This window comes from Harmonia axyridis, chromosome 3 (assembly GCF_914767665.1).
Source record: "Harmonia axyridis chromosome 3, icHarAxyr1.1, whole genome shotgun sequence".
In the NCBI taxonomy this organism is placed as follows: Eukaryota; Metazoa; Arthropoda; class Insecta; order Coleoptera; family Coccinellidae; genus Harmonia; species Harmonia axyridis.
Window position 1 is genome coordinate 54,837,551 of NC_059503.1, and position 25,938 is coordinate 54,863,488.

Sequence of the window (25,938 nt, forward strand, 5' to 3'; positions counted from 1 at the left end):
TAGTCTGCCGGATTCGTCGAACAGGATGGAAAACAAAAATCTCAAGCGCTTTTTGCATACTCTTCAATTCATTTCCTCAGAAAATCTCATAGATCACTGGAAAACTAGTTATGCACAGAGGGAAAAGTTCTGACTGAACTGATGAAAAAGAAAAGGAAAGAAGAGGTATTTAACTCTTGCATCTCAAACTAATATATTCTTCATTTTATCTGTCTTGATTCAGGTATTCCGAATTTCAAGCATTAGAACTTTTTTACTTTTTTGTTAGCAGTTTCTACTGATATACACTGCGCAAAAAAATTGACGCACATTCTGAAAATCACAATTTTAATGACTTTATAACTAATTTTTTATGTTCTCTCAGGAAGGTTTTGAACGAAACAAGACACATAAAATGGAAGAAAAATTCAGGATTTCACCGAATCTTATGTGAAAGAAGAGAAATAAACAATGTCCAAAATACTGGAATGCTGATAAGTGATTTAATACTTGGTATTTCCACCCCTTGCGTTAATTACAGCTCGACAACGACGGTTCACAAGCAAAATGAGTGATCTTAAAATGTTCTGATCTAATCCTTCCCAGATTTCTCTGAGTTGGATTCCTAAGTCATTAAGAGTAGCTGGATGATTTTCTGAACTTCTCAGCCTTCTATTGAGGTTGTCCAAAACCTGCTCAATCGGATTGAGATCTGGACGATGGGGTCTGGCATTATCGTCCATAAAAATGGAATTTTCACCAATGTATGGGGCAACTGGCACTACATGCTCTTCAAGAATGTTTCTTATATACCTATCAGTATTCATAGCTCTATTATCAACGATCACTAAGTCTGTGCGAGCAGTCAAAGATATTCCACCCCATACCATAATCAATCCTCCCCCGAAACCAGTAGTATTCAGGAAATTACACTGTGCATTTCTTTCATGTGGACGTCTGTATACAAGGGAACGTCGATCACAATGGTAGAGGCAGAATCTAGACTCATCTGTGAAGAGAACTCTTTCCCAATCAGCCTCTTCCCAATGCTCTCTCGCAAAATCCAAACGCGCCCTTCGATGGGCTGGGGTAAGAGCTGGGCCTCTTGCCGCGACACGAGGCCTAATATCATATTCTCTGAGGCGATTTCTTATTGTCTGAGTGCTAATTTGCACCCCATGAGTTTGCTCAAGCTGATTTTGAAGGAAGCGAGCGGTTGCAAACCGTTGTCTCAACGAAGAAACTCTAAAGTAACGTTATTGAATGGCAGTTGTTACCCGTGGTCTACCCTGTCCTGGACTTCGGACATTCATACCTGTCTCCCTGAATCGCTGCAACATTCTGGACACACTTGTATGGGAAACTCCAAATCTTTCTGCAATTCTTGTGTATGTCCAGTCTTCTTCTCGCAAAACTACCGCTTGGGCACATTCCTCTTGGGTAAAATGCGTGTTTCGCGTTGCATAGCGATCGAGTGTAGAAAATCAAACGAAAAAAAAACTATTGATCACTAGAATTGATCGAGAACAACTGATTTCAGAATGGAGCCAATACATTAAAAATCTGATTATCTCATCTTTTTTTATTCCTGCTGGGAAAAAACATCTGTATTGAAGAAAAACGTTGAAAGTGGATAACATATGCATGCATAATTCTGATAAAAATAATTATCATTGAGAACACCTCCAGTTGTAGAATAAATTTGAGATTTCCATAATGTGCGTTAATTTTATTGCGCAGTGTATTTCACATTGCTGTGATTGAAATAAACAATTCGAGAAATGCACTTCTTTAGTGCCAGTTGCTTTTCAACGCTCTTGCATTCATTCTTGGCGGGCTGGAGTCCTTGAAGATTTTTTTGTCTAGAGGGATTACCACCACGTGGTTCTCGCGTATAAGTCAAACTTTGGTACCCATTCATTTCCTCTCTGACGCTCCTGCGATGACCAAACTTTGTACGGTGTACGAAGTTGTACATTCACTTCATATTCCTACTTTTTTCGAAGCGAATAAGTAGAGGGCAACACTGAACGATGGTTTTCACGAAACTATAATTTTTATTCTTTTGTGATGATATTTGGTAGCTTTATTTTAAGAATATTTAAAATATTGCAGTGCTTTGTACTTTGTATGAAGCACTCAATTTTCCTGCGGAAAACGAAAAGTTACCAAAATCATAATTTTTTTTGTCATTCGTAAATAAAAAATATTGAAATGCTGCAATGTTGATTATTGTTTGAGGAAATTAAGTGCAAACCAGATGAAAATCAGTGATTTGTAAAAAGAAATAACTTTAATTTAGTTTTGAACTGAGCAGCCACGTTGTGGTGTTCCCTCTTAAACTCGCCACTCTCCAGGTTCCCGTTTTCGAGCATTCCGAGCGCCTTCGAGTCGAGCAGTCAAGTTCAGTCTTTGATATACAGTCGGGTTGTTTAGTCCTGAGTTGACCGACTGTAAATAGACTGGGAGCCGGTTTCCAAGGAGCCTGGTGAGTGGACACCACTATACTCTCGAGATGCTTTCAGTGAGCATCGAATTTGGGACACCTTGTATAGGGTGTTTTTTCAAATTGAAAAATAAATCTAAAATTATCACAATAACATCTCCTTATTTTGAAAAACGTGTAAGTACTGAAAATTTCAACGACATTGAATGAGCTTTACCAAAGTTATTAATTAAAGTAGAATCTATCGAATCTAAAGAATCACTTTGTAGACTCCTCTCACCATGTATCAAATATTGTTTTGAAGCTGTCTAAAATTTGACGAACTCCTCGGAAATCACCCTGTATATAATAGGTATGTAGAGTCGATATTGAAAACACTGATTCACTGCGATTTGCAACCTCATTTCTCGAAGGGAGCTCCAAATAAAGTTCTTAAGATACCTAATAATTATAATACAATCGCAATCATATCTCTCTAACCATCAAAATTTCGAGTCCTCAATTTATAGTCCTGGCCCACGATGGCTAGATCTTCGTAATTTAACGAAATCTAGTTTTTCAGTACATGTCCCCTTCACAGGTGAAGACGAACAGCGACTATAGAGTGAATATTCGGAAGTACTTTGAGCATCATCGATCAGATTTCCGTCTACGTCAAGAATTGTTATTGGGTTTTTATATGGATCGGATAGGGATAGAAGATAAACAGAGTATACCACCAATGGCTTTAAAAACAAACAAGCTACTGGACTGTTATTACTAGATGTAACAAGAGCATTTGACAGAGTATGGCAGGAATGACTAGCCTATAAGAGGAGAACAGTAGTATACTCAATTAAGATGTGCCGAATCATCAGAAATTACTTAAGGGATAGAAATTTCTACGTTGAATTAGAAGATGAAAAATCAACTCTAAGACACTCAGAAGCAGGAGTCCCACAAGGATCAGTATTAGGACCTTTCCTGTATAATATATACATACATGATATACCAAGGAATCCGAGAAATTTGCTTGCCCTTTATGCGGATGACACAGGAATAGCAGTCAAACACAGAAGAGCAAATATCATACACCAAAGATTACAAGAAGCAGCAGATGAAATAACCAAATGGTGCATTGAATGGAAGATTGAAATAAATGGACAGAAAAGTCAAGCTAACCTACTACAAAAAAGAAGATTACAATTGGAGGAAAAATTATCAATTGACGGCAACGAAGTTGAATGGCAAAAAAAAGCAAAATACCTAGGTGTGATCATGGATATGGGACTAACGTGGAAACAACATGTTAAGTATGCGGTGGATAAAACCAACAAAGCGATGAACCGTCTATACCCAATCATCGGAAGAAGTAGCCGAATGGACATAAACACCAAACTCAGGATAATTGAAGCCGTTGCCAGACCTCAACTCACGTACGACTCAGTGGCTTGGGGATACGCCGCAAAGAACCACATCAATAGAACTCAATCAACGGAAGATAAATATCTAAGATGGGCAATAGATGCCCCTTGGTTTGTTAGGAACATCCAAATCCACAGAGACCTAAAATGGGACAGAATTACTGACTCCATGAAGAAAAAAGCCGAAAGAATATTCGAAAAATTGATAGAACATCGCAACGAAGAATTGAGAAGATTGATTGACTACGATCCTGCCGAAGATGCAAGAAGAATGAGAACATACCGCAAAAGACCCAGGGATCAATTGCGGAACGATGACCTAAATATATAGGAAACTCAAGAAAATACATCAAATTGAAGAATTGAAGAATCCGAATAAAAAGGACTCCCGAATAACCCAGCACAATAGTGTGCGAGTAGAAATTTATTCGTCCAAGAGATATATGGTTTATAGGCTTTATGCCCGAAACCTAAGAAGCAGCAGGTTAGGTTTAGTGAGTATTCTCGCGCTTGATGAGCCAGGACCCTCACACTTGTTCCTTTGAATAAGGTTCGTCTGTAAATGGATTCCCCCTGCTTTAACAAAAAAAAATATATATAGAAGATGAAGTGAAAGTTACGTGGTGGTAATCCCTCTTAAGAGGGAACATCAACACGTGACATTCTCGTGATCTGTCAATATTTGCCCAGAAGAGGTGCGACAGAAATAATATGTGATGTCAGAGCAATTGAATGCTCAGTATAAGTAAGGAATATTGCAATAGTTACAACTTTAATCGATAGGTTGTACTTCACTAGTCATTTTATACATTTTTACAAGTTGAGATAGAGTTTTGCCTCTTTTGTAATGATTTTTTTGGATATTTTTACAAATATTTTTAAAATACATCAGTACTTCGTAGGGATACCATATTAATTCATATGCAAAAAACAAAAAGTTACCAGAATTATTATTTTTGACTACTACAATAGAGATTATTGTTTTTTTTTGGCATCGGCTGCTATGATCATTAGCCATTACAAAAAAACAGACGGAAACATAAAAATACGAACAAAATAACATAAATATCATAAAAATCATATGAGTATAAATAAAATCATCAAACGTATAGAAAAAACCGAGGAAAATTGTATTGAAAAGGATTATGTAAATATAATATCAATAAATGTTTATAAATAAGAATTAAAATATATATGAAACATAGGAAATTAGATAAATAATAATACAAATATCTAAAGAATAAATAACTAAATCAATTAAAAAATGAATGAATGAACACAAGAAATCAATTGTCATGAAAATAGTACACGTAACCTTCTACTCGTATCTACACGATTCAATAGTTCAACACTTATTTCGGGGTTAACTTTTTTTCAATGAATGTATTTGATGAAGAAATTTCAGTACCCTTCCTCCACACGCCCTCATACTTCAGTATGTCCTCCAAGTTATTATCGAGGTTCAACTTAAATGAATTTCTCGAAATTGTAGGTTATTGTTAAAAGAAATTATGTGAAACCCCATAAAATCGGCGATTTAAGAAGAAATATCCCTAATTTCGTTTTGAACTCAGCAGTCAGGTGGTGGTTTTGCTCTTAAGCTTATAAAATTTTTATTTTTTACTGTTGCTGACATCCAAGAAAAAGTAACATTTGTTTTTTGAGTGTAAGAGCCTCTTTATTGAGGAGTTGGACTGATATTTCATTACATACTAACTGACTACCACTGATATTTCAGATCGATAGAGCAGTGATTCCTACCCAAGAAACCAAATTTTCAATGAAGTTGTAGATTCCGTTCTCTGTAAAAGTCTAGGGTACTATCGACTGTGGTCCACCCTATATAATTCTCTCCAGGATAACCATACACAATAAGGGGTTCTCAGATACAAATGCACCGAAGTAAAAAGGAACGTCAACAATATATCAGATGCTCTTATTCCTTTTGCAGTATTTCTGGATACCACTAACAAACGGATCTTGTGTACAACATGTATTTCTTTGAGAGAATCTCTTAGCTTCTGGAATAATGCCAATATTTTTGAGTGGCATGGAATTGTTCTAGGGCGAAGTATATATGTATATATTTAGTAATCTCTGCGACAATTGTGATCTGAACTTTTTATCGTATTTTATCAAGTTGATTTTTTTGGTCATGAAACTTTCGAGACTCGAAGTTACTTGGTTATAGTTTTTGGAATGAGAGTAGATATAATTATGGTAGAATTCTTAGTTTATCGAGTATTGAAACTGATTACAGCGTCTCCTAGATTTTTTTCAAATCGTCTTGCTGAAGCGGAGATAATTATTTGTAAATTCGTTGCTATGGTATTTTTCATGATTTTGATTAGCAGAAAAACTGGAAAATATTTTTTCCCCTCGAAAAAATTCGATTATTTTTTTGACAGTAAAAGAATATATTTTAGGAAGTTCAGAGCGATATTCAGGAAGCGGCTGAATCAGCATTATCTATAGTGATTCATGAATTCTATGCCATTACGTAGCCCTTAATACCCTCCTGTCTAGGACAATTTGTTAGTTCGGTGGGAGCGAACAGTCGACATTCACAGTGAAAAATATAAATTAAGGCTGCTTGATCTAAAATAAGGTTAACTTTAAGATGCATCTTTTATTGTGAATGGTGGATACCAATGATTTTTATGTTTGCGGCTTCCTAATATGTTTAGTTTTGATTATTTCTCGACTTGAAGACAATGACGTTCATGTAATCATAATAATCATAACCATTTATTGCATCCCATGAGACAATTTTTACTTCAAAATAGGACAGGTCAGAAATTAAGTAAACAGGAAGAAAAATCACACTAAATATTCAAACCAACTTCAAACAAAAATATTCTTCTTTGCTATAGAAACACTGCTCGAGCAATAAATCCTTGATAATTTTTTTAAAACTTAAATATTCAACTTAATTTGCTCTGATAGGTGATTGGAAAGTTTGATTCCAGCATACATGGGTGATTGTTGAAACTTCGTGGTTCTGTGAGTTGGTAAGTCTGGTATCATATTTGTGATATTCAGAGCACTTTTTTAGGCTATGTTTATTCTTACGAATAAACAGCAAAGAATTAAATATATTGTTAGAATATTACTTCATCCGAACAAATTACGAGAAAGACAATCAACATTACATCCTACCCTACACTTGTAATATTAGTTCATCTCGTCACCGTGGCGCTGCGAGCGTTAAACGAGTGACGAGACCATCGAGGTTATCGAGCGAAAAAACAAGAATCGATCTCCAATGATCTAGAGTAAACGACAGTGAGTCTAACCTATAAATTGAGTCTATTCGACATCTAGCTTGGAGCATGTAAAATTGGATGTTTCACATTACACAAACATATTCTAGAGATTTAGATATTTTGAGAGTATATATTCATCATGCTTGAAAATTTGGGGAATTATTTATTTCACTAAAACTACAAGAACTGCAGTATGGTAAGATTAGTGATAATTAATATTTCAGGGCTTCTTTCATACAATGCTTGCTGTGCTGTGTTGTTTGTTTGTAAGCTGGGGATATTATAGGATTCAAGTATTCATCCCATACTCTACAATAGTCATACCTAACTCAACAGGTATTCATTGCAGTGCGTGATACCGCCTTTGAAGTAAGGTGTACATGTACGAGGTGGTGCTGCTTGAAAACTTGATGGTCCTGTTTCGAATTGTATCAGATTGCTATGCGTCTGAGGCAATTCAAAAGCACGAAACAAAATTTTATATCTTATACCTGGTATTAGATGTGCTAAGATAGCATATAATGCACAAAAATCTTAAAATACATAATATAAATATTTTTGTATAATAAATCCTGAAATTGAGATGGCAGCCAAAGGAAATCAAGGAAAACGATTGGTGGATTATGATAGTGATTCAGATTCCACCATTTCCGTAAGTGCAGAAGATAGAGGTTTCATGCAATGCGAGGAAAGAGAGAATTCATCCGAACAAATTACGAGAGACAACCAACATTGCATTCTACCCTACACTTGTAGTATTAGTTCATCTCGTCACCGTGGAGCTGCGAGCGAGCGTTATGCGAGAATGTTATAATTCATATGAGAGTAGGCTAGTGAATGATAAACTCCTATCAGTGACTCCAAAGGTAGAATATTTTTTAGTCGCTGAATGCAAAAAATTCACAACTCAATCTAGTACAAACATAAGCGCAGTGAGTTCGCCAGTTGAGCGTGTTATCAATTCGCAATCCCAAAAATTCCACACAGTCAGAGGACTTCAAGTCTCCATTAGGTAGTCTCAAAGTGAGTTCGATTCTGTAGTTCCGAGTATGAAAATATAGGAGGCCCGTTTTTTCAATGTTGAGAATGAGTAAACTTTTTTTGCACCATTCAGAGAAATATTGGACGAGCATCCCGCATCTCACACGCAATTCCGCAAGGCCGGGCGGTGATGAGAAACGATGTATCATCTGCAAACTGCAGGATCAGAATACTCGAGATTAAGTTTTCGAATTTTTCTTTCAAGTAACTTTGGAGATCATTTAAGAATAATATAAATATCAAAGGACCCAGAATAGATCCCTGAGGTACACCCATTCCAACAGGGTATCTATCGGAATTTATTTCTCCTACACGAACAAACATCATACGGCTTGTCAAATAACTTCGAACCCACTCAAGGAAAATCACTATGAATCCAAGATTATATAGCTTGTCCAAGATGAATTCAATCGAATGCACGAGATTCATCATATAGGTTATAATAGCGAATATTGAACGGAAAAGTGGAAATTGGGGCAAGATGATCCTCTACCTTGTGTACAAGATGATCCCTGGAGATCATCTTACACCTTAATTTTTTACATACTCTTTGAACTACTTAGGGTTCTAATAATTGTCGAAAAAGTATATCTATATATTTATACAATTCTTCTCATGAAGGAGAAACGATAAAAAAATAGGAAAGCTACTTATAAAAACAATACAAGAGGAAGAGCAGTAGTCAAAAGGTCATTTGTGGAATCTGAGTCGTCTGATCAAGATGACACAGAATTTTCATTCTGCATAGAAAAATTTTCTAGTGATCAATGCGAGTCTGTACTGGCATTGATAGAGATGATTCAAAGGAATTCATTCATTTGCGACATTTGCATAACAACACCTGCCAAAAAGCAATTTATATTTTATTTTATTATTGAAACTCCAACTCAGAATAGAATTTCAGTTTTTTTGTGATATTATATCCTTTATGTTGATATTTAGTTGTTTATTCAGTTGATAATATATGATATGTTTTATGCAACAATAAAATCATTTTAAAATATCTGCAGATATTTTTTTACGGAATTCTTCATTGCAAATATTGGAGATAATTAAAAAAGGAGTTAGATAATCCCTGGGATCATCTTACCGATAGGGATCATCTGAAACACCGGGGTGTATTGTATAAGATGATCCTTTTGTAAGGTTTTGGGAAATCGAAAAATCTTTTGTGACTTAATATTTTGAGTAGGACAATAGAAAGATGGATAATTCTAGGAGGAGTATTCGTTTTCAGTTTTGCGCTACTCGGAGAACCCAAAGAATTACGTTAATTCTAGCTTAAGGGGATCATCTTGGGCACCTTTCCCCTATGATTTATTTGCAAATATCTAAGCAGCAAGACCTGCTACTGTTTTTGCTGTTATACAGTTTCTGAGGGTATATTCCATAATTATTTATTGATAAACAGAAGATTGACACAAAATTACATGGATTATACAACTCATTGTTCTGGTGAACCAATAGAATCCGTAAATTTCCTATAGTTACGGCGTATTGATAAGTGAATATACTACTTGACGACGTGGTAAAATCGTTTTGCTGTTTCGCCTCCTGCCATATTGTGATCATTTCCATAGTAACCTTTTTGGACGTTTGCCAAAATATAAGTCAAGCTCAGTGAAATGTCATTGAATTATAAAAATTCAGAGCTTTGGTAATAGTTGATGAAACTATTTGTTATATAATCGTAACGAATACTACTCGAGCATAGATAATATATTTCGGTTATACGAACCTCTTCACTCGACGTAGTTCGCGAAACACTATTCGAGCTGCGCTCTCGTGATGTTTCGCAAACTACGTCTCGTGACTCGGTGTATAATCGAACGTCGATGAGTTTTAAAAAGTGTCACTTTCATGTCGAGTTTAGAAAAAAATGTATGGAACATTTCTGTTTTATAATCTAGCGTTCACTCAATTTCATTTCAATAGGTTTCAATAGATTCATACTTTAATATTTTGGCTGGTTCTTGTGGAATGAGCAAAGTATCGGGTTGAATAATATGATTTCTCATTTTGAACTGTCGAATTCTCAATTATTCGACTTGATTCAGATGAGAATGATGGAAAAGAGGAGTGTGATCATGTGAAGTTATTTATTACGAATTCTAACCCCTATTTACTCTTATCAAGTTCATGCGTTTTCTAAGTTTATTCTCCTGGGATTTACGTGATAACGAGTATATATATTTGCCAACCCTACGTCGATGTTTGTTCCAAAGGCTACCCCTGTCCGGGTTTTAATTAAAATAGAAATTCTGTTTCTCAGTACAATAGAACAATAGAATAATATGATATTTCGTGATCATAGAATCAATTCCTCAAATATATATGTTTGTACTTGTCCACATGAAACATTTGTAAAAAATTAGGTGCTATGGTGTTCGGTTCGTAAGTAACGGGTGTTTTTTTTTCGAGGTATATAACTTTAAGTTGCCATTACTGTTCAAGATGGCGACTGCTTTATCAGCTGTCAAGTGATTTATTCTCAGTTTGGTTTGGCAATTCATCATGAATAGACTCACGCCTGAACAACGCTTGCATATAGTGCAATTTTATTTCGAAAAAAATGGTCCTGTGCGGAATACGTATCGCGCACTACGTCCATTTTATTTTGTTTAGCGATGAAGCACACTTCTGGTTGAATAGCTACGTCAACAAACAAAACTGCCGCATTTGGAGTGAAGCTAATCCTCAAGTGTATGTCGAAACACCGTTACATCCAGAAAAACGGACTGTTTGGTGCGCTTTATGGCCTGGTGGAATCATTGGTCCGTACTTCTTCATAAACGATGATGGCCAGAACGTTACAGTCAATGGTGATCGGTATAGAGCCATGATTACTAACTTTGTCATTCCTGAATTGAACAACCATGATGTCCAGGAGCTGTGGTTCCAACAAGACGGCGCAACATGTCACACAGCTCGTGCCACAATCGATTTATAGAAAGACACGTTTGGTGACCGCCTAATTTCACGTTTTGGACCTGTTAATTGGCCTCCAAGATCTTGTGATTTAACACCGCTAGACTACTTTCTGTGGGGCTATGTAAAGTCATTGGTCTATGCGGATAAGCCACAAACGCTTGACCATTTGGAAGACAACATTCGCCGTGTTATTGCCGATATACGGCCACAAATGTTGGAAAAAGTCATCGAAAATTGGACGTCCAGATTGGACTATATCCGAGCCAGCCGTGGCGGTTATATGCCAGAAATAATATTTGAAATGTAATGCCACAAGATTAACTTGTGGATAAATGAAATTCATGTCAATCGAATAATCCATCGTTGTTTTATTGCAATTTAAAGTTCTATTGCTCTAAAAAAAAAATCCTTTATAAGGATGAAATGGTGAAATCACCTATTTAATCCATTGCCAATATATAAGGTTAAATTATTTTCCCATATTGTCTTCGTCCTTTCGCAAATTTTTTGTATCACAAAAAAAACTCAAATTTCGTTTGTATTTAGGTATACACATATCGTCAAAAGTCTTGGCTCCTCTAGGTTTCTCATGAAATAAATAATCTATTTTCCGGAAATGAGATGAATACTTTCCTGTATTTCAACTGTAATATATTTGATAGAAAATTTTGTTACTCTTTGCTTTATGTTGGAAGAGAAAATATAGTAAAAATGAGAAAAAATCTAAGTTTATCGAATATTCATTTTTGATTAATTATAGTAATTTCACAACAGAATCCGAATTCCATAGTCCGTATTACCTTCTCTTCTTTCAATCAACAGCCCAATAGGCGTAGGCATCCCACGAATCAAGTCTTTAATGAAAGTTTCAGGCACACCTATCATTCCATTCTTCCAGAAGGGTTAAACCCTATTTCTGAAAAGTTGAAGGTGGGTTTTGGAGATTGGATATCCTATAATAATCCTATACGTGCTCAATTGGATTTGTGTCTGTTGAGTTTGCTGGCCAGGTCATTCTCTGGATATTGTTCTCATGAAGAATATTTTGAAGCCTTCGTGTGCGATGTGGTGGGGCGTTATCATATATGATAAATGAAATTATCCTCAAATTCGTTGCGCAGGGGAAAATTTCCCTTTCTCGTCGACTGTCACTCTGTAAACCGAATCGTGACTTGTCCGAAAAAATTACGTTGCGCAATTGTGGTGAAAGCCAGTCTTGGTGGTGTTCTGCCCATTGCCGACGAGTAGTTTTATGTCCAGGTGATAGCCGAGGTACTTTCAAAGATACCCGTTTATAGGTCCTCAAAAAATGAATTCGGGGGGCTGTTAGAGATACCGCTCAAAATTTTCGAGCAGAATTGGCGATATAATGGTCTTTCCTTGTAGATGTTACTCTGGGTCGACCAGGCACTGGTCACAGCTTCTTGATGTAGGGCTAGTATTCTTGCCGGGTCGAATTGATAAATTGGATGTTCAGGCATTTTCCACGAAATATTTTCAATATTACAACTCTCGTTATTCGCTGTAAACTGATTAACTTCGAATACATCTTGACAGAAAATTGTCATGTTACATTCATCAAGTTGAGAGTTGATAGGGAGTCCAAGACTTTTGACGATGTATGTATTTTGAGGTAGTTCAATCAAGGAGGCTTGAAAGATATTTCTTACTTTCAATAGACTTTGACATGATTTTTAGGTTTTGGTCCATTTAAAAAACACACCCAAATATATGTGTATTCGATGGAGATCATTCACATTTTGTAATCTCATTAGCATTTCGACAAACGAAATTCCATTTGAACTGAGAATGTCGAAATGGAACAGCGCTTGGAATCCACATGACAGTTGTGCCATTGTATGAAGACTAGAAGTCTTGATACAAAGTTTTTATAAACTCAGTGAAAAAAAGAATTTTGACAATTCCTCAAAACATGATTTTTAAATGAAGAATTGCCAGTACTTTCTGGAAAGAATCCGTTATAAGAAAACATGATTTGTCCTAATTATCCTCTGATTCAAAAAATGTAGTTTCAAATATCGAAATTTGACACCCCTGTACATTCAATTCTTACAAATCCGATTGATCATAAAAGATTATATAAACTACCCCGGACATTTATACTAAGCACAAAGGATTCTCTGTTGAAGAACTAGGTCATGAACTGGAATGGACCCCCGAATTTCAACGATCTGTTAGAGGCGCAGCTCTATTCGATCCAGTAGACTTGCCAAAAAAAAATTCAGACAAATAGGTCGCAGATTCTATGCGATCGGAAACGAAATGAAAAGATCTTTTGATATTTTATCCCCAGCTGAAACATTCCCGAATATCCTGTTTTATGATGGAATTGATATTGATAAAAGGGATTGGAATTCTGCGTTTCTGGTTTTTCACTATCGTCCAGTCCGATTTGAATATAGTTTCACAGGCTGGATATTGGATATTGATGGTTAACTTTACAGTAACTCACTTCCACAAAGTTGGTTCGAAAAAGTTTTTCATTTGCTCCCCAACTATTTCCTGAAAAGAACCTTGTTTTTTATGTTTATGCGGAAAAAGTTCAATAAGGATGTTATCATCTAGAATTCAATTCAACACAAGAAATTAGTTGAGAAACAAAATTTTCCTTACTGAATTTATTATCATTCTCAGGGATTTTGATTCTCGAATATGCTTTCACTTGTTCCAAAATATTTTTTCATTATTTACGGTTGAGTATTTATACAATATAATCGATAATAATATCACAAGAGCAAAGACATAGACAATATTCGATTATACACCGATTCACAAGACGTAGTAAGCGAAATATCACGAGAGCACAGTTCGAGTGGTGTTTCGCGAACTACTTCGAGTGAAAAGGTTCGTATAATCGAAATATATTGTCTATGCTCGAGTGGTATTCATTACGATTATATAACGAATAATTTCAATAACTATAACGAAAGCACTGCATTTCAATAATTCAATGACATTTCACTGAGCTTGACTTTTATTTTTTGGCGAACGTCCAAAAATGTTACTATGGAAATGATCACAATATGGCAGGAGGCGAAATACCAAAACGATACCACGTCGTCAAGTAGTATATTCACTCATCAATACACCGTAACTGAGGGATATTCAAGGATTCTATTGGTTCTTCAGATGATGAGTTGTATAATCAATTTTATATCAATTCCATAGGCGATATTAGGCATTAGATATTGAATATGCGAAAGAATTTTCAACATAAAAGCCTGGACATGGTTTGACTGATTGAATAATTATTATTCTTGAAAAAAAATTTAGAGATTGTTCGGGAAAACAAATTACAACTTTCTAGAAATTATGCAACTTGATGGGAATATAATCTGAATTCAAATTTCGTTTATTACCCATTCCATCCCAAGTATACCGGTGTTCTAAACACTCCGCTTGTCAAATTTAGAAGCTTGGTACTCAGTGAAAAATATTCAAATCTCAGAAACAAATAGGGGTTTATATGATTGGTTTTGTTTCAGTAATTAAGGAATAATTTTTTTGAAATTTATAAGTCTGATGTGGTTCTACTAGTTGGCATTAGAAAGATGAGATATCCTACTACAAAAACTTTTGTGATAGTTTTGTGTTTAGTTGACTAAGTTTAGTTTTAGCACGCGTGAAAGATGGACGAAAAGAAAATATGCTACAATTTACCATTTTTCTTCGATAAAGGTGAAAATGCAGCAAAGCGGCTGAAAATGTGAATAGTATTTATGGTCCTTATACTGTAACGTTCAATCGAGTGCAAATTTGGTTTCATCGATGCCGTTTCGGTAATTTCGATGTCGAAGAGGCCCACGCACTGGAAATCCAACTGATGAAAATGTCGATAAAATCTTGGACATTGCCGAGTTCTACCGTCATGTAAGTACTATTTCGATTGCCCAAGATCTGAAGATTGCATAAACACCGTTTGGAACCATTTGTATAAGGCTCGTCTCAAGAATCTCAAGAAGAATGTATGATTACCACATGAGTTAATGCAAAAAATCTCATGGACTGACTTTCCATCTACAAATCGCTGCTGAATCGCAACAAAATCAACCCATTTCTTGGAGCGGTTGGTGACTGGCAATGAAAAGTGAACCACTTACGATAACGTCAAGCGAAAACGGTCGTGGTGTAAACGCAGTGAGCCAGCGGAAACGATGGCCAGGAAGTTTTTGCTGTGTGTTCGGTAGGATTGTCAAGGAATTATCTACTTTGAGCTGCATTCATATGGCACTGTTAACTCGGAACTGAAGTGCTCAGAAGCAGCCAGATAGAAGAGGAATTGTGTTCTATCAGGACAAAGCCAAGTCACAAACATCGATAGTAACTTGCCAGAAGATCCGGGAGCTTGGTTGGGAGGTGACTATGCATCCACCTTATAGTCTGGATCTGGCACCAAGTATTACCATCTGTTCCTATTCATGGCGAACGATTTCCAATTTACAAATAGATCTTCAGAGAAGAAGGAATTTGATTTATGAATGTTTGACCAATAACAGTTGCTCTAGGTGCAAACCATGCGATGTAGTTTGTTGTTATTATTTCGTCTTATATTTTAATGGACTATAGGTGTTCGGTAAGTATTGTGATTGGAAATTTTTTTCTCCAGTTTATTTCAGAACTACCAATTTGATCGAAATTAGATTTTGATCGAATGAACAGCAGCAAACAAAATTATCTGTGACCTTAAAACAAAAACAAAATTGAGATTTTGAGTGTATACATATAAAAATAAAAATATCATGAAAACATCATCGGAACAATAGAAAATCTGAGATGAATATTGGCAAAGAATAACTTTATGTTTTCGTGAATATATGGGTAAAAAATTTCGCGTGTATTTGTACCATTTCAAGCCGATTCAAAATTCGTGCAAACTTTCGTGTAGATAGCATTGTCGGGGCCATAGAAAATTAGAGAGAAAATTATATCGGAGAAGAAATCCAATAGTTCAAGGACAAAAGATCAGTTCAAGTCGAAATTTTGCGTACATATCAAGAATAACAATTCCAAGCTCCTCGAAAAAAATTATCAAAATTTTCAGAAAAAACCTATTTGCTCAGTGATAATGAAATTGATCAAGTGTAGTTGTGTAATAGCAATTTGAAACTGAATGCAAAATCTTATATTGGTTACGTCATCACAACCATAGAAACGCAAGTAGATAATCTACAAAAATTACCATAGCAAACGATCCGTTCAGGTTGAAATTCTGTACCCATCTATCATATGATAAGTGGAATAATTAATCGAATGATCGTGTTCAAATAGTAGGCTGGTGCCTTAGAATTGCTAAATAACTTGTTACTTAGTTCAGTTGTTGAGTGAAACCATCACTTCAGTTTTTTAAATTATGTAGAATAATTTCTACACATTGCCAGTTGTACGCTATGTAGATTGTTGCTATCAGCATGATTATGTAATTAATAGGACGTTACTTATCAAACAGGATTAAGGATTTTAACAAAAATCAAGTGATGTAACAAGTTATTTAGCAATTTTGGCACCAGCCAACTATTTGAACAAAAAAATAAAAAAGGAGTTCAAATTTCCGCCGCCGCGCCGCAGATGAAGTGAAGATAGTCAACATTCGTCACGCATAGGCACTCTAAGAAGAAGAAATTTCCTTAGCTAAATATAAATAACGCAATTTTTTTGTAATTCATGCCACCCTGAATTTCTAACGATTTTCGATATCCCTGTAGTGCCCCACTTAATAGTTCTACCCTGTATATCACATAACAACTACAATTTTATTGTTCTATAGTATCCAATAGACGCATGGATGAACTAGAGCTCAAAAGCTCTTGACACTAATTCGTTGCTTTTCTCCATGAATTTGTTGGTTTCGGAGTTTTTGGAAATGATCACTTTTCAAGATATTTATGTAGGTGATATTACAATGAGAACTTACACACAATGATATCGAACACCTGGATTTTTATTCGTTTATGTTAATCGTCCCAGAATCATAATAATTGAAAATTTTCACTGTGCATTCGACGTGATTTAGATATAGCGGACATATCAAACATTAGCAGATGTGGCAGCCTATCCCATGAAGACGCACCTCACCTCTTTAACATTTCTAGACACTTTGTCCTGATTCCTCTTGGATTCCATGAAAATTTTAACCTCATCCCTAATGTCATCGGTGTACGATTTAACGCTGCTCTTGAAGATGCTCCTCCTCCTCTTTTCCATCTTCACGAAGTCCTTAGCGTTGCAATCCTTATTCTCCTTGTTATCCTTCTCGGCGAAACTGATATAAACCTCGCTGCCCTCCTCATCTCTGTCACACTTCAGCGCATTCGCGTTCTTGAAATACGTGAAGTTCTTGTCCATGCTCCGTGGCGTTTTCGGAGAGATCTGATACTTCTTGTTCTTGTTGATGACGTTGTCTGCGCTGTTGCTGATTTTCGTGTACTTGTTGCAGTTCTTGCACCTCTTCCTACCTGGTTTGATGTTCTTGGTTTTGGGGGAGTCGTGCGGTTCCGACTTGACCGGGAAATCTTCGATTATGTTCTTGATGATGTTTATGTTCTCCTCGGTCATGTCAGGATTTTCCCTCTTCATATTCACGGAGCTCATCACCATCTTGACGTTGTTGGTTACGAGTACAGATGTTGAATTGTTGTAAGTCGAATCGGGAATGTCATTTGGCAACGAAACTCACTGGGTCGTCCGTCTACATCGCCCGAACTGACGCCACTCGACTGGATCGCGTTGTCGCGGATCGCACTCTTTTTGGCACCGCTGATTGCGCGCACCCTGACGGGCGGTTCTTCGGCGACTCGTGGGATGTTGTTACAGTTCGTGATTTCCAAGGGCTGTGCATGGTTCGGATCGGGGTCGACGTGTTTTATGAGTTTAAATGATGGTAAATCTGACCTAGAGGTCCGGGGGTAGTTGTCACGCGATCAATCCGAAGGTGAACGGAGCGGTTCCCAAACTGTTGGCGATGCGGGAGAGCCAGCGGAGACGGCGAGAAAGGTCGTTCGGCCGTTATCGTATGATATTTCGGCAAGCGGCGGGTTTATGGGGTACAAGGGGCGTACGGAAGATGAAAATACGTTCGATTTTTTTAAGAGGGGGAGAGCAGTAGGCGTTCCTACTATTTCTAGACCTAGTAACATTTTGATGTTCTATCAGGATATTTCTTTTGTATACAGGGTATCCCTTAATTGGAGATCAAAACAAAAATGACAGATTCCTCCTATCATTTCAAGACGAAAAAGTCCAATAAATATGGGCCCGTAAATGTTTTTTTTTTCGAGATACAGGGTGTTGAAGTGTTATTTTTCTTCAAGCTTTTTTCTCATAGGACCTTCCGTACATAAGATATTTAACTTAAATTTAGCATACATATTCCAATTTAAAGCTTTTCATTATGTGATATGCTAATTTTGAATGCAAATCTACAAAGTGTTATTTTTTCTGGAACAATGTCCGCTTCATTCCTTCAGAACTTTTAAAACAGATGAATTTGAATAAAATTTGGTCCAGTACTACACTTTTTGGTTGATTGTAGTTTAGTTTTGTCGTATTCGCTACCGATTTTCAGAAAAAATTTCAAACAATTCTCTAGTAGGTAACCTACAGGAACCTTCAAGATCCAAATAATTATTAATATCATGAAGATCCAGTAAGTCAATTATTTCGTTTACAGATTCTGCAATGAGACGGATCTTGAATTGGATTTGTTTCAATATTGTAGATGAAAACCGCAGGCTTTGGCAGAAATACAGTTATAGAACTCTCTTTGATAACAATATACAGTTGTATATTGTACATTTGTATATACTCTTTTGTAATGATTCTTGGTAGTATTTTTTTCATGAATATTTTAAAATTATATCAGTGCTTTGTACATATCATAAATTCTTTCACGAAAAGTAACCTGAATTTAGTTTTCATTAGCAAATTGAAAATATTTTCGTTCTACATTTAAGATTATTGGTTGAGGAAATTATGCGAAAATCCCTCAAAAACCGGTGATTTGTTTCTGATTTCGTTTCGAATTGAGCAGCCACGTGGTGTTCCTTCTTAATATTAATATTTTATTCTATATTTTAGCTCTATTATGTCTCAAGAACTGAAGAAAATGAACATTGATTACATTATCTTTGAATCGGTAAAAAAGTGTTGAAATGTAGTGAAGATTCTCTTCAAGCATTTTGAGACAGAAGAAGGTGATGTGTGAATTTATAGTGGAAATTTTTTGTCGTTCTAACAAACAATCAAATTTTGATATTTTGTGTCATATGTTTATTTTGTGTCACCCAATCATGTCAACATTTTTTGTCAAAAAAATTTCCGACAAATATCCCTCGGGCATTGTCAAATGCCTCATAATTTTAAGACAAATTTCTCAAGTTGTATCTTGATATCTGTCACCAAAATACGAGCTTAAATTACATGGAATATGAGTGTTTTCTAGAATAACGTTGAATATCCTATCTTTTGAAATGAATTTCCGTGTATATGAATACAGGTTTGGAAAATACATTTGGAAAGATATTATATTCAACATTATTTTAGAAAACACTTATGATCCAGTGAAACAGTGCAACAATTAAAACATATGCTTGATACTATATCGAATAAATGAGTGTTCTCTTTCAATGGCGAAGTGGGGATGATCACACCGGTGCCCGGATCCGGATTTTGCTACTATTACGCTCAACAAGATGGATCATTTGAACATGAAATTCAAATTTGTCCACCCCGATTCAGTATTCTTCAGAATTCTTCCTTGTTTTCTATCATTATTTACTTTCGTATCATTTTAAATTGTGAATTGTTTTTAAACTCAACGGAAATAGATTTCCCGTATACAATGGCATGAAATTGTTGTATTTATTTTCAACCGATATGGTCAAGCAACCCATTTTACGGTTGGCGAGCGATTAATATTCATGCCGGAGTCGACAGCGTAAGCCGTCGGTGTCATCCCCACTTCGTCATTGAAAGATAACACTCATTCATTCGATATCTTATCTCGCAGATGTTTTGATGATTGCACTGTTTCATAGGACAATGAGTGTTCTCTAGAATAATACTAGAACAATATAGAACCATTTTGCCAGGGCCAGTAACTTTTTTAGGGGTTGTTTTTCTGCGACGTTTGGCGGACGCCTTTCCAAAGTGCATTTCATATGATGTTCTGATGATGTGACAAACAATTTTTTCTTGCGAAACTGTTTGCGCTGGAACTGCACTCTCACTTTTTATTTTGCACTGCTATCAGACTACTCACCAGAAGGCTTTGGCTTCGTGATTTCATGGAAGACGCAACACAGGGACACCGAGAAACGGAGGGATGGAGAAAGAGGAAAGAAAACAATGACGGATTTAAAGGGAGTAGAGATAAAAAAAGAATAATGAGTTATAATGAGTAAGGAGTGTGGAAGTAAAAAAGGGACAGAGAGAAAGTCAAACATTGAGTCTCCTAATTGAAATTTCCCGTTACGAAAGTCCCTCATTATTTCAGGTGAGAGCTTCACCGACGCCCTCCGTAGATTAAAGGAGCGAGAAAGCGGTTGTCCGTGGAAAATGTTTGATACCTCTGGGAATTCCGAGCCCGTACCAGAATGTCAGTGTTTCCAAAGTACACCTGTTTCAACAACATGCGGCAAAGGGGAGTGGAAGAAGGGCGATACGCCAGTAGCTTGAAGGGGCTGGCATTGGGGCTACCCCTCGACCCACTACGTACAAACCTGCGAAGGACACGGTTAGCTAATGAATCATCCGATCGACGTTCGTCTTTGTCCCTTTGAAGAAAGCGGGGATGAGTTTAAGAAACCGTTATTTCTTGAATGTGAAATTATTTTTTTTTGCATTGAAGAAATTTTCATTCAGATCAGTGTTGAAGCCAAGAAGCTGTTATTTTTTGACAGTGGAATAATTAGTTTTTTCATAATCTTAAGAATTCAAATGAGGCGTTGGTGATACTTAAATCGATTTCAAGAGAATAACCTGGCTATCATTGATAATTACTAACAATAACCAAAATATTTTCTGGTCATTGTTGGTTATTATCATATGGTGTATTTCGAATCGAATAAGGACTGGTCATGGTCGTTGCAATAGTATGCTCTTCAAATCAGGGCCACCACCAGACATTTTGGCTCCCCGGCAAAATAAAATTTCGCTGCCCTGCTTTGTAGTCCAGTCAAATTATGCTCACGGGGAAGTTTTGAAGTAGTTTTGATTTTTTCGATCTCAAATGTTTTTTGGGGTGCTGAATCCGAATCTGATGTTTGCCACTAAATTTTCTCGATGGAATTTTGCATATAACTCGGAAAATAAAATTTTTAAATTAATGACTTTCTCATACAAAAATAATGTTAGTTAATCTTCCCTACGAATTTATCGTTTTAAGTTTTTTGTCCGATAAACCGTTTTGGCTCAACCGATAGTTGAAAATTGGAGTATTTTATCTGTCTCTGCAAAAACACACTTTGGGTTAGTTATGATTTCTTCAATTCTATTAGTTTTTGGGATGCAAAATCCGAATTTGAGTTTGTCCTCCAAAATTTCCTGATGGAAATGGAAAAAAATTAATTGACTAATTAGTTAATTCAATATCCGTTTTTCACAGAAAAATTTGGGTTAGATTCGATGCGATAGTGAAAATACCACTTATAGTAGTAAAATATTAAAAATGCCCAGAGCCAGTTCTAAACTATAGTTATGAATTTATAAATAAATTTATTTGAATTTTTTTTAAGGAGCCTCTGTTATTCTTTTCAGACATCTTTTCAATTTATGAAATCGTGTTTTTCAACTCAAAATCACCTCTTTAATTGTATCAGGGAACATTTTATCGATTCAATCGAAAAATGTCCTGCATTGTTGTTTAAATTACAACGCTCTTTAAGTCTATAGTAAAAAAACTAATGTCAATTTTAGTACCTTTTTCTATTTTCATAACTATAGTTTGAAATTTGGCGCCCCGGCAAAATGTCCGATTTGCTGGTTCTGGCGGCGGCCCTGCTGCGAAAGGCATTCTATTGAAAGCTCACGTGTGTGTGGCGTTAAAGTAACCATTGACCACTCGATGAATATTTGTTCAATTTATAAATTTCATGGTGGTTTCCAAGCTATCCATTCAGTTTCAGATCCGTTTTGAGAATGGGTGGCTTACTTGAAATCAATATAAAGGAAACTGTAACATCTGTTGGTCATTTCTGGTTCTTTTCTTTTTGTTTACGAATTTGATTATAATATAAACGTCATCAACTTTTGGTGCAAATAAAGGATAGAAAAGTTTTTTTTGGATGAAGAAGGAGGCCTTCAAAATAAATATGTGAGAAATATACAAATCAATCACTACACTTATACGGGGAGACAGAATTTTTGCTGAGGTTTTTATCTGTGCTCATTTACATCTCCTCTGTTAATACTGAGATTTTTATCTAATCATGCTTTATTGTTGGAAGTTAATAATTTTTGTAGTGCTCTATCTCAAAAATATATATCTCAGAATCTTAGAAATGACATCATGAACTAAACCTTCAACGTCACTGATTTGGACCGCATATGACCAAAAGTAACCACACACTTGAGGCGGGTTGAAAAGTAAGGTTAAATTCGATCAAAATAGGACTTGATGAATGCCAGACTCAGAAATATGTAAGCCAACACAATTCTCTGTTGAAGGCAAGCTTTGTTTTATCAAAACGCAGCGTTAATGCGGAAAGATGACGTTGAAATAAACGTTGCTTGTGTTTGTTTTGATTACACAACCCTGACCTACATTAACGAAAATGGTGGACCATAACCCACTGTTAGTAATGCGTGCTTATTCCTAAAGTACAAAACCGACAAAAACCAGGGTCATTAATGATTATTTTTAACAAAATACATACCAGAATTTCACGTTATATCACGTATGGTACGTCCTAAATGAGTTCGAAACAACATGAAAATGAGCTCCACGTGAAAATCAATCAACAAAATTCCATATTATTTCCAAAAATATATTTTCTTGACATGTATCGGTCAAAATGACATATTATGTCGTTTTGTCCATCAGGATAGTATGTTATTTTGTCCGATACATACTTTTTATGATATTGAAGCATAATTTCAGAACAAAACTAATATCCATCTTAAAACTTATACATATTATTACGTCATAACATTACCAACAAGAATATATTAAAAAAAACAACGAATATCGTAATGACACTCTCCAGAAGCAATTCAGAAACCAATTGAGCAAAAAAAATTCAACCGAAGTAAACACATAGGTAGCTATAGCATCAGTGAAACAGACAGTAGGATGTCAATTTCTTCGCAGGATTGCTGTCGTCACTAGCAGAAACTGAATCACTGTGAAACCCCGAGCAATAAAATTTGAAAAAATTTAAAAGTTCATTTTGTCCGCATATGTCGTTATGTCCTCATTTCCCCTATTTTATAAACTTCACCCATTAATTAAACAACTTGTATCACAGAAGAGTAAGATGCATCTGTGGGAGCTACGTTTGATTTGGTTTGATGTATATGGGACTCTGGATTAATGGGTTTCCCTGTGAAGTCTGAACATAGGTTTCTACAGATCTGATATTCCTATTATTATTAGAACTTTTTATTGTCATAAAACAAAAAAATTATGATCGTAACTAATTTCATAATATAAGAGCACATCCCGAAGCGATGTGTTTTACGTAGTATTTTTCGAAAATGTTTTTATTTCAATCTCGATGTAGGATAATTCAATTTAAAAAAAATCAAGTTAAAGAGTGATTGCATTTGGAAGTAAGTCTCCTCATGTTATTCTATCATTATGCATTCGATTGCTTTCCATTATTGCAAAAAATTATATAAGTAGGGTATTAATGTGAAAAAATACAATAAGACTAATTGGGTCAAGGAATTGTATTGTTCGTTCTAAGCTGTTAAAAGAGCCAGATTTATTACCAAACAAAACTAATTATGCAATATATGATGAATGCTAGTGTTTATGACTCATTTATGAAAACATCAACGTTTCAAGCCTGTTGTAAACAATACACGGATAAATGCATATCCGACTATGTATGATGTTGAACAAAATCGCGGTAAAATTCATTCAGGGCTTGGCGCGTGTCAATTGTTTCATGCCCAACGCGAAAAGGGGCGGGGGAGGTTTAAAGGCCAAGGCTGAACGAGGATATTTGTCCGATTCCCCAAATATCAACAATAATGGGCCTTTGTTTACGATTGTACACGCCGATTCATATTTTTTATGAGAATTACTAGGTAGTTCGGTTTAGCTTTCAGTCAACCGATATAAAAAATGGATTAGATACTAATATGAAAACATGTAGGGTAGATAGTAGGTCAATACTAATTGGAAGGGGCCATGGTGAACCATAGTTCTAATTATGAATCTATAGGATGTTTCAAAAAAAGGTGACCGCGTCTCTAGGATAGGTAGAAAACTGAAAAATGATCAAAAAATATTCGTGACGCCTTCAGTATTCAAGATGACAGGTTGATTATCGACAAATTAGCGAGCAAAAACTGCGATGAAAAATATACGATGTACCCAATTGTTTCAACTTTGTATCGAACAGAAACCAATATATAGCGAAATATTTCATTTTTCAGAAACGCCCTATAACTTGAGAACGAATCAAGGTATCTATGATATGCTTTCCGATATCTGATTATTTCGAAAAAAGAGTTCGGGAGTCCTTGAAGATTTTTTCTCTAAGACTTATAGTTCTTGAGATTTCAATTTCAATTTCAATTTATTCATCCAAAAATACATACATATCGAAATATATACAAGAATAAGCAGGTTTAGCAGTCTAAGCAAATAGCTTGTATACTGTCATAACCTACCATTACTCATGATGAACAATTCTCCTTTCTCAAAAACAAAAGATTTTTTCCTATACTACAGAGAAAAAACAACAACAACAAAAAATACCAAGGAGGAGGAGAAACTGCTTCTATGATAAAAAAATCTTCTTATCATCGTAATTTTTTTTCACACTATGTGTATTGAAATGAAAGATATTTAGATTTCTGTCACCTTAAATGATTATTCTAACCTCATCCAAATTAATAAATGCTCTCATCTTCTCCTCCAACACTGACTCAATAATAGACATTCAACTACAAAATATAATAATAAAGTAAAACAAAAGGAAAAGTATTGATTATATGAATATGCGATAAGGAATCAAATAATTTAGCCTCCGACAAGCTACAATACAACATCAATACAAACTGTACTTTTAAGTTTCATGAAAAATAAACCAATATTGTTAATTAGCCTCTGGGCAGAACACTCTGAGTAATATTATCGATAACCTCTTTTTTATTCACTGATATTATACCACTTTTAGTCTTTGTCTTTATGACACCGCCAATTGTCCAAACCTTTTTGTTTCCAAGCTTCATAGTAGCATACTTGAGCAATTCGATTCGTTTTTTCGTTAAATCCTCCTTCACAACAATATTTGTACCTAGGAATTGTTTACGGGAATATATAAATTGGTTACGATGAAATTCATCTGTGAATTTAATTAGTATGGGTCTTGTTTTGTTTTCAGTTTTTTTTCCTAGACGATGGCATGTTAATATTGCACGTTCTGCGATGTTTATATTCTTATCTTTACATATTGTAGTGATATTCTCTGTCGGATTCGAATTTTGTGTTTCAGGAACTCCAAAAATTATTACATTTGCCTTCTCATTTTCCTGTTGCAGCTGTTCCAATTTGGTTTCAGTTTCTTCCAGTTTCAATTTAATTTCCTCAGAATCACTCTGCATATTTTCCCTGATTTTCTCCAGAACTTTTTCTGTTAATTTCTCCAAATAACTATCTAATACGGCCATAATAGTTTCTTTG

General features: G+C 35.5%; 1 protein-coding gene across 10 annotated transcripts in view; it reads right to left on the reverse strand.

Moving 5' to 3' along the window:
- Positions 1 to 25,938, reverse strand: part of LOC123676913 (potassium voltage-gated channel subfamily H member 6-like) — a 281,964-nt gene that overhangs the window by 73,493 nt on the left and 182,533 nt on the right. Inside the window, exon 1 of one of the 10 annotated variants that reach the window (XM_045613236.1) lies at positions 17,160 to 17,868. The exons of the other annotated variants lie outside the window; for them this stretch is intronic. Coding sequence (XP_045469192.1) covers positions 17,160 to 17,681 — 522 coding nt within the window. The 5' untranslated portion in view covers positions 17,682 to 17,868. Of the gene's footprint in view, positions 1 to 17,159; positions 17,869 to 25,938 lie in introns of those variants that run through there. 10 annotated transcript variants of the gene reach the window in all.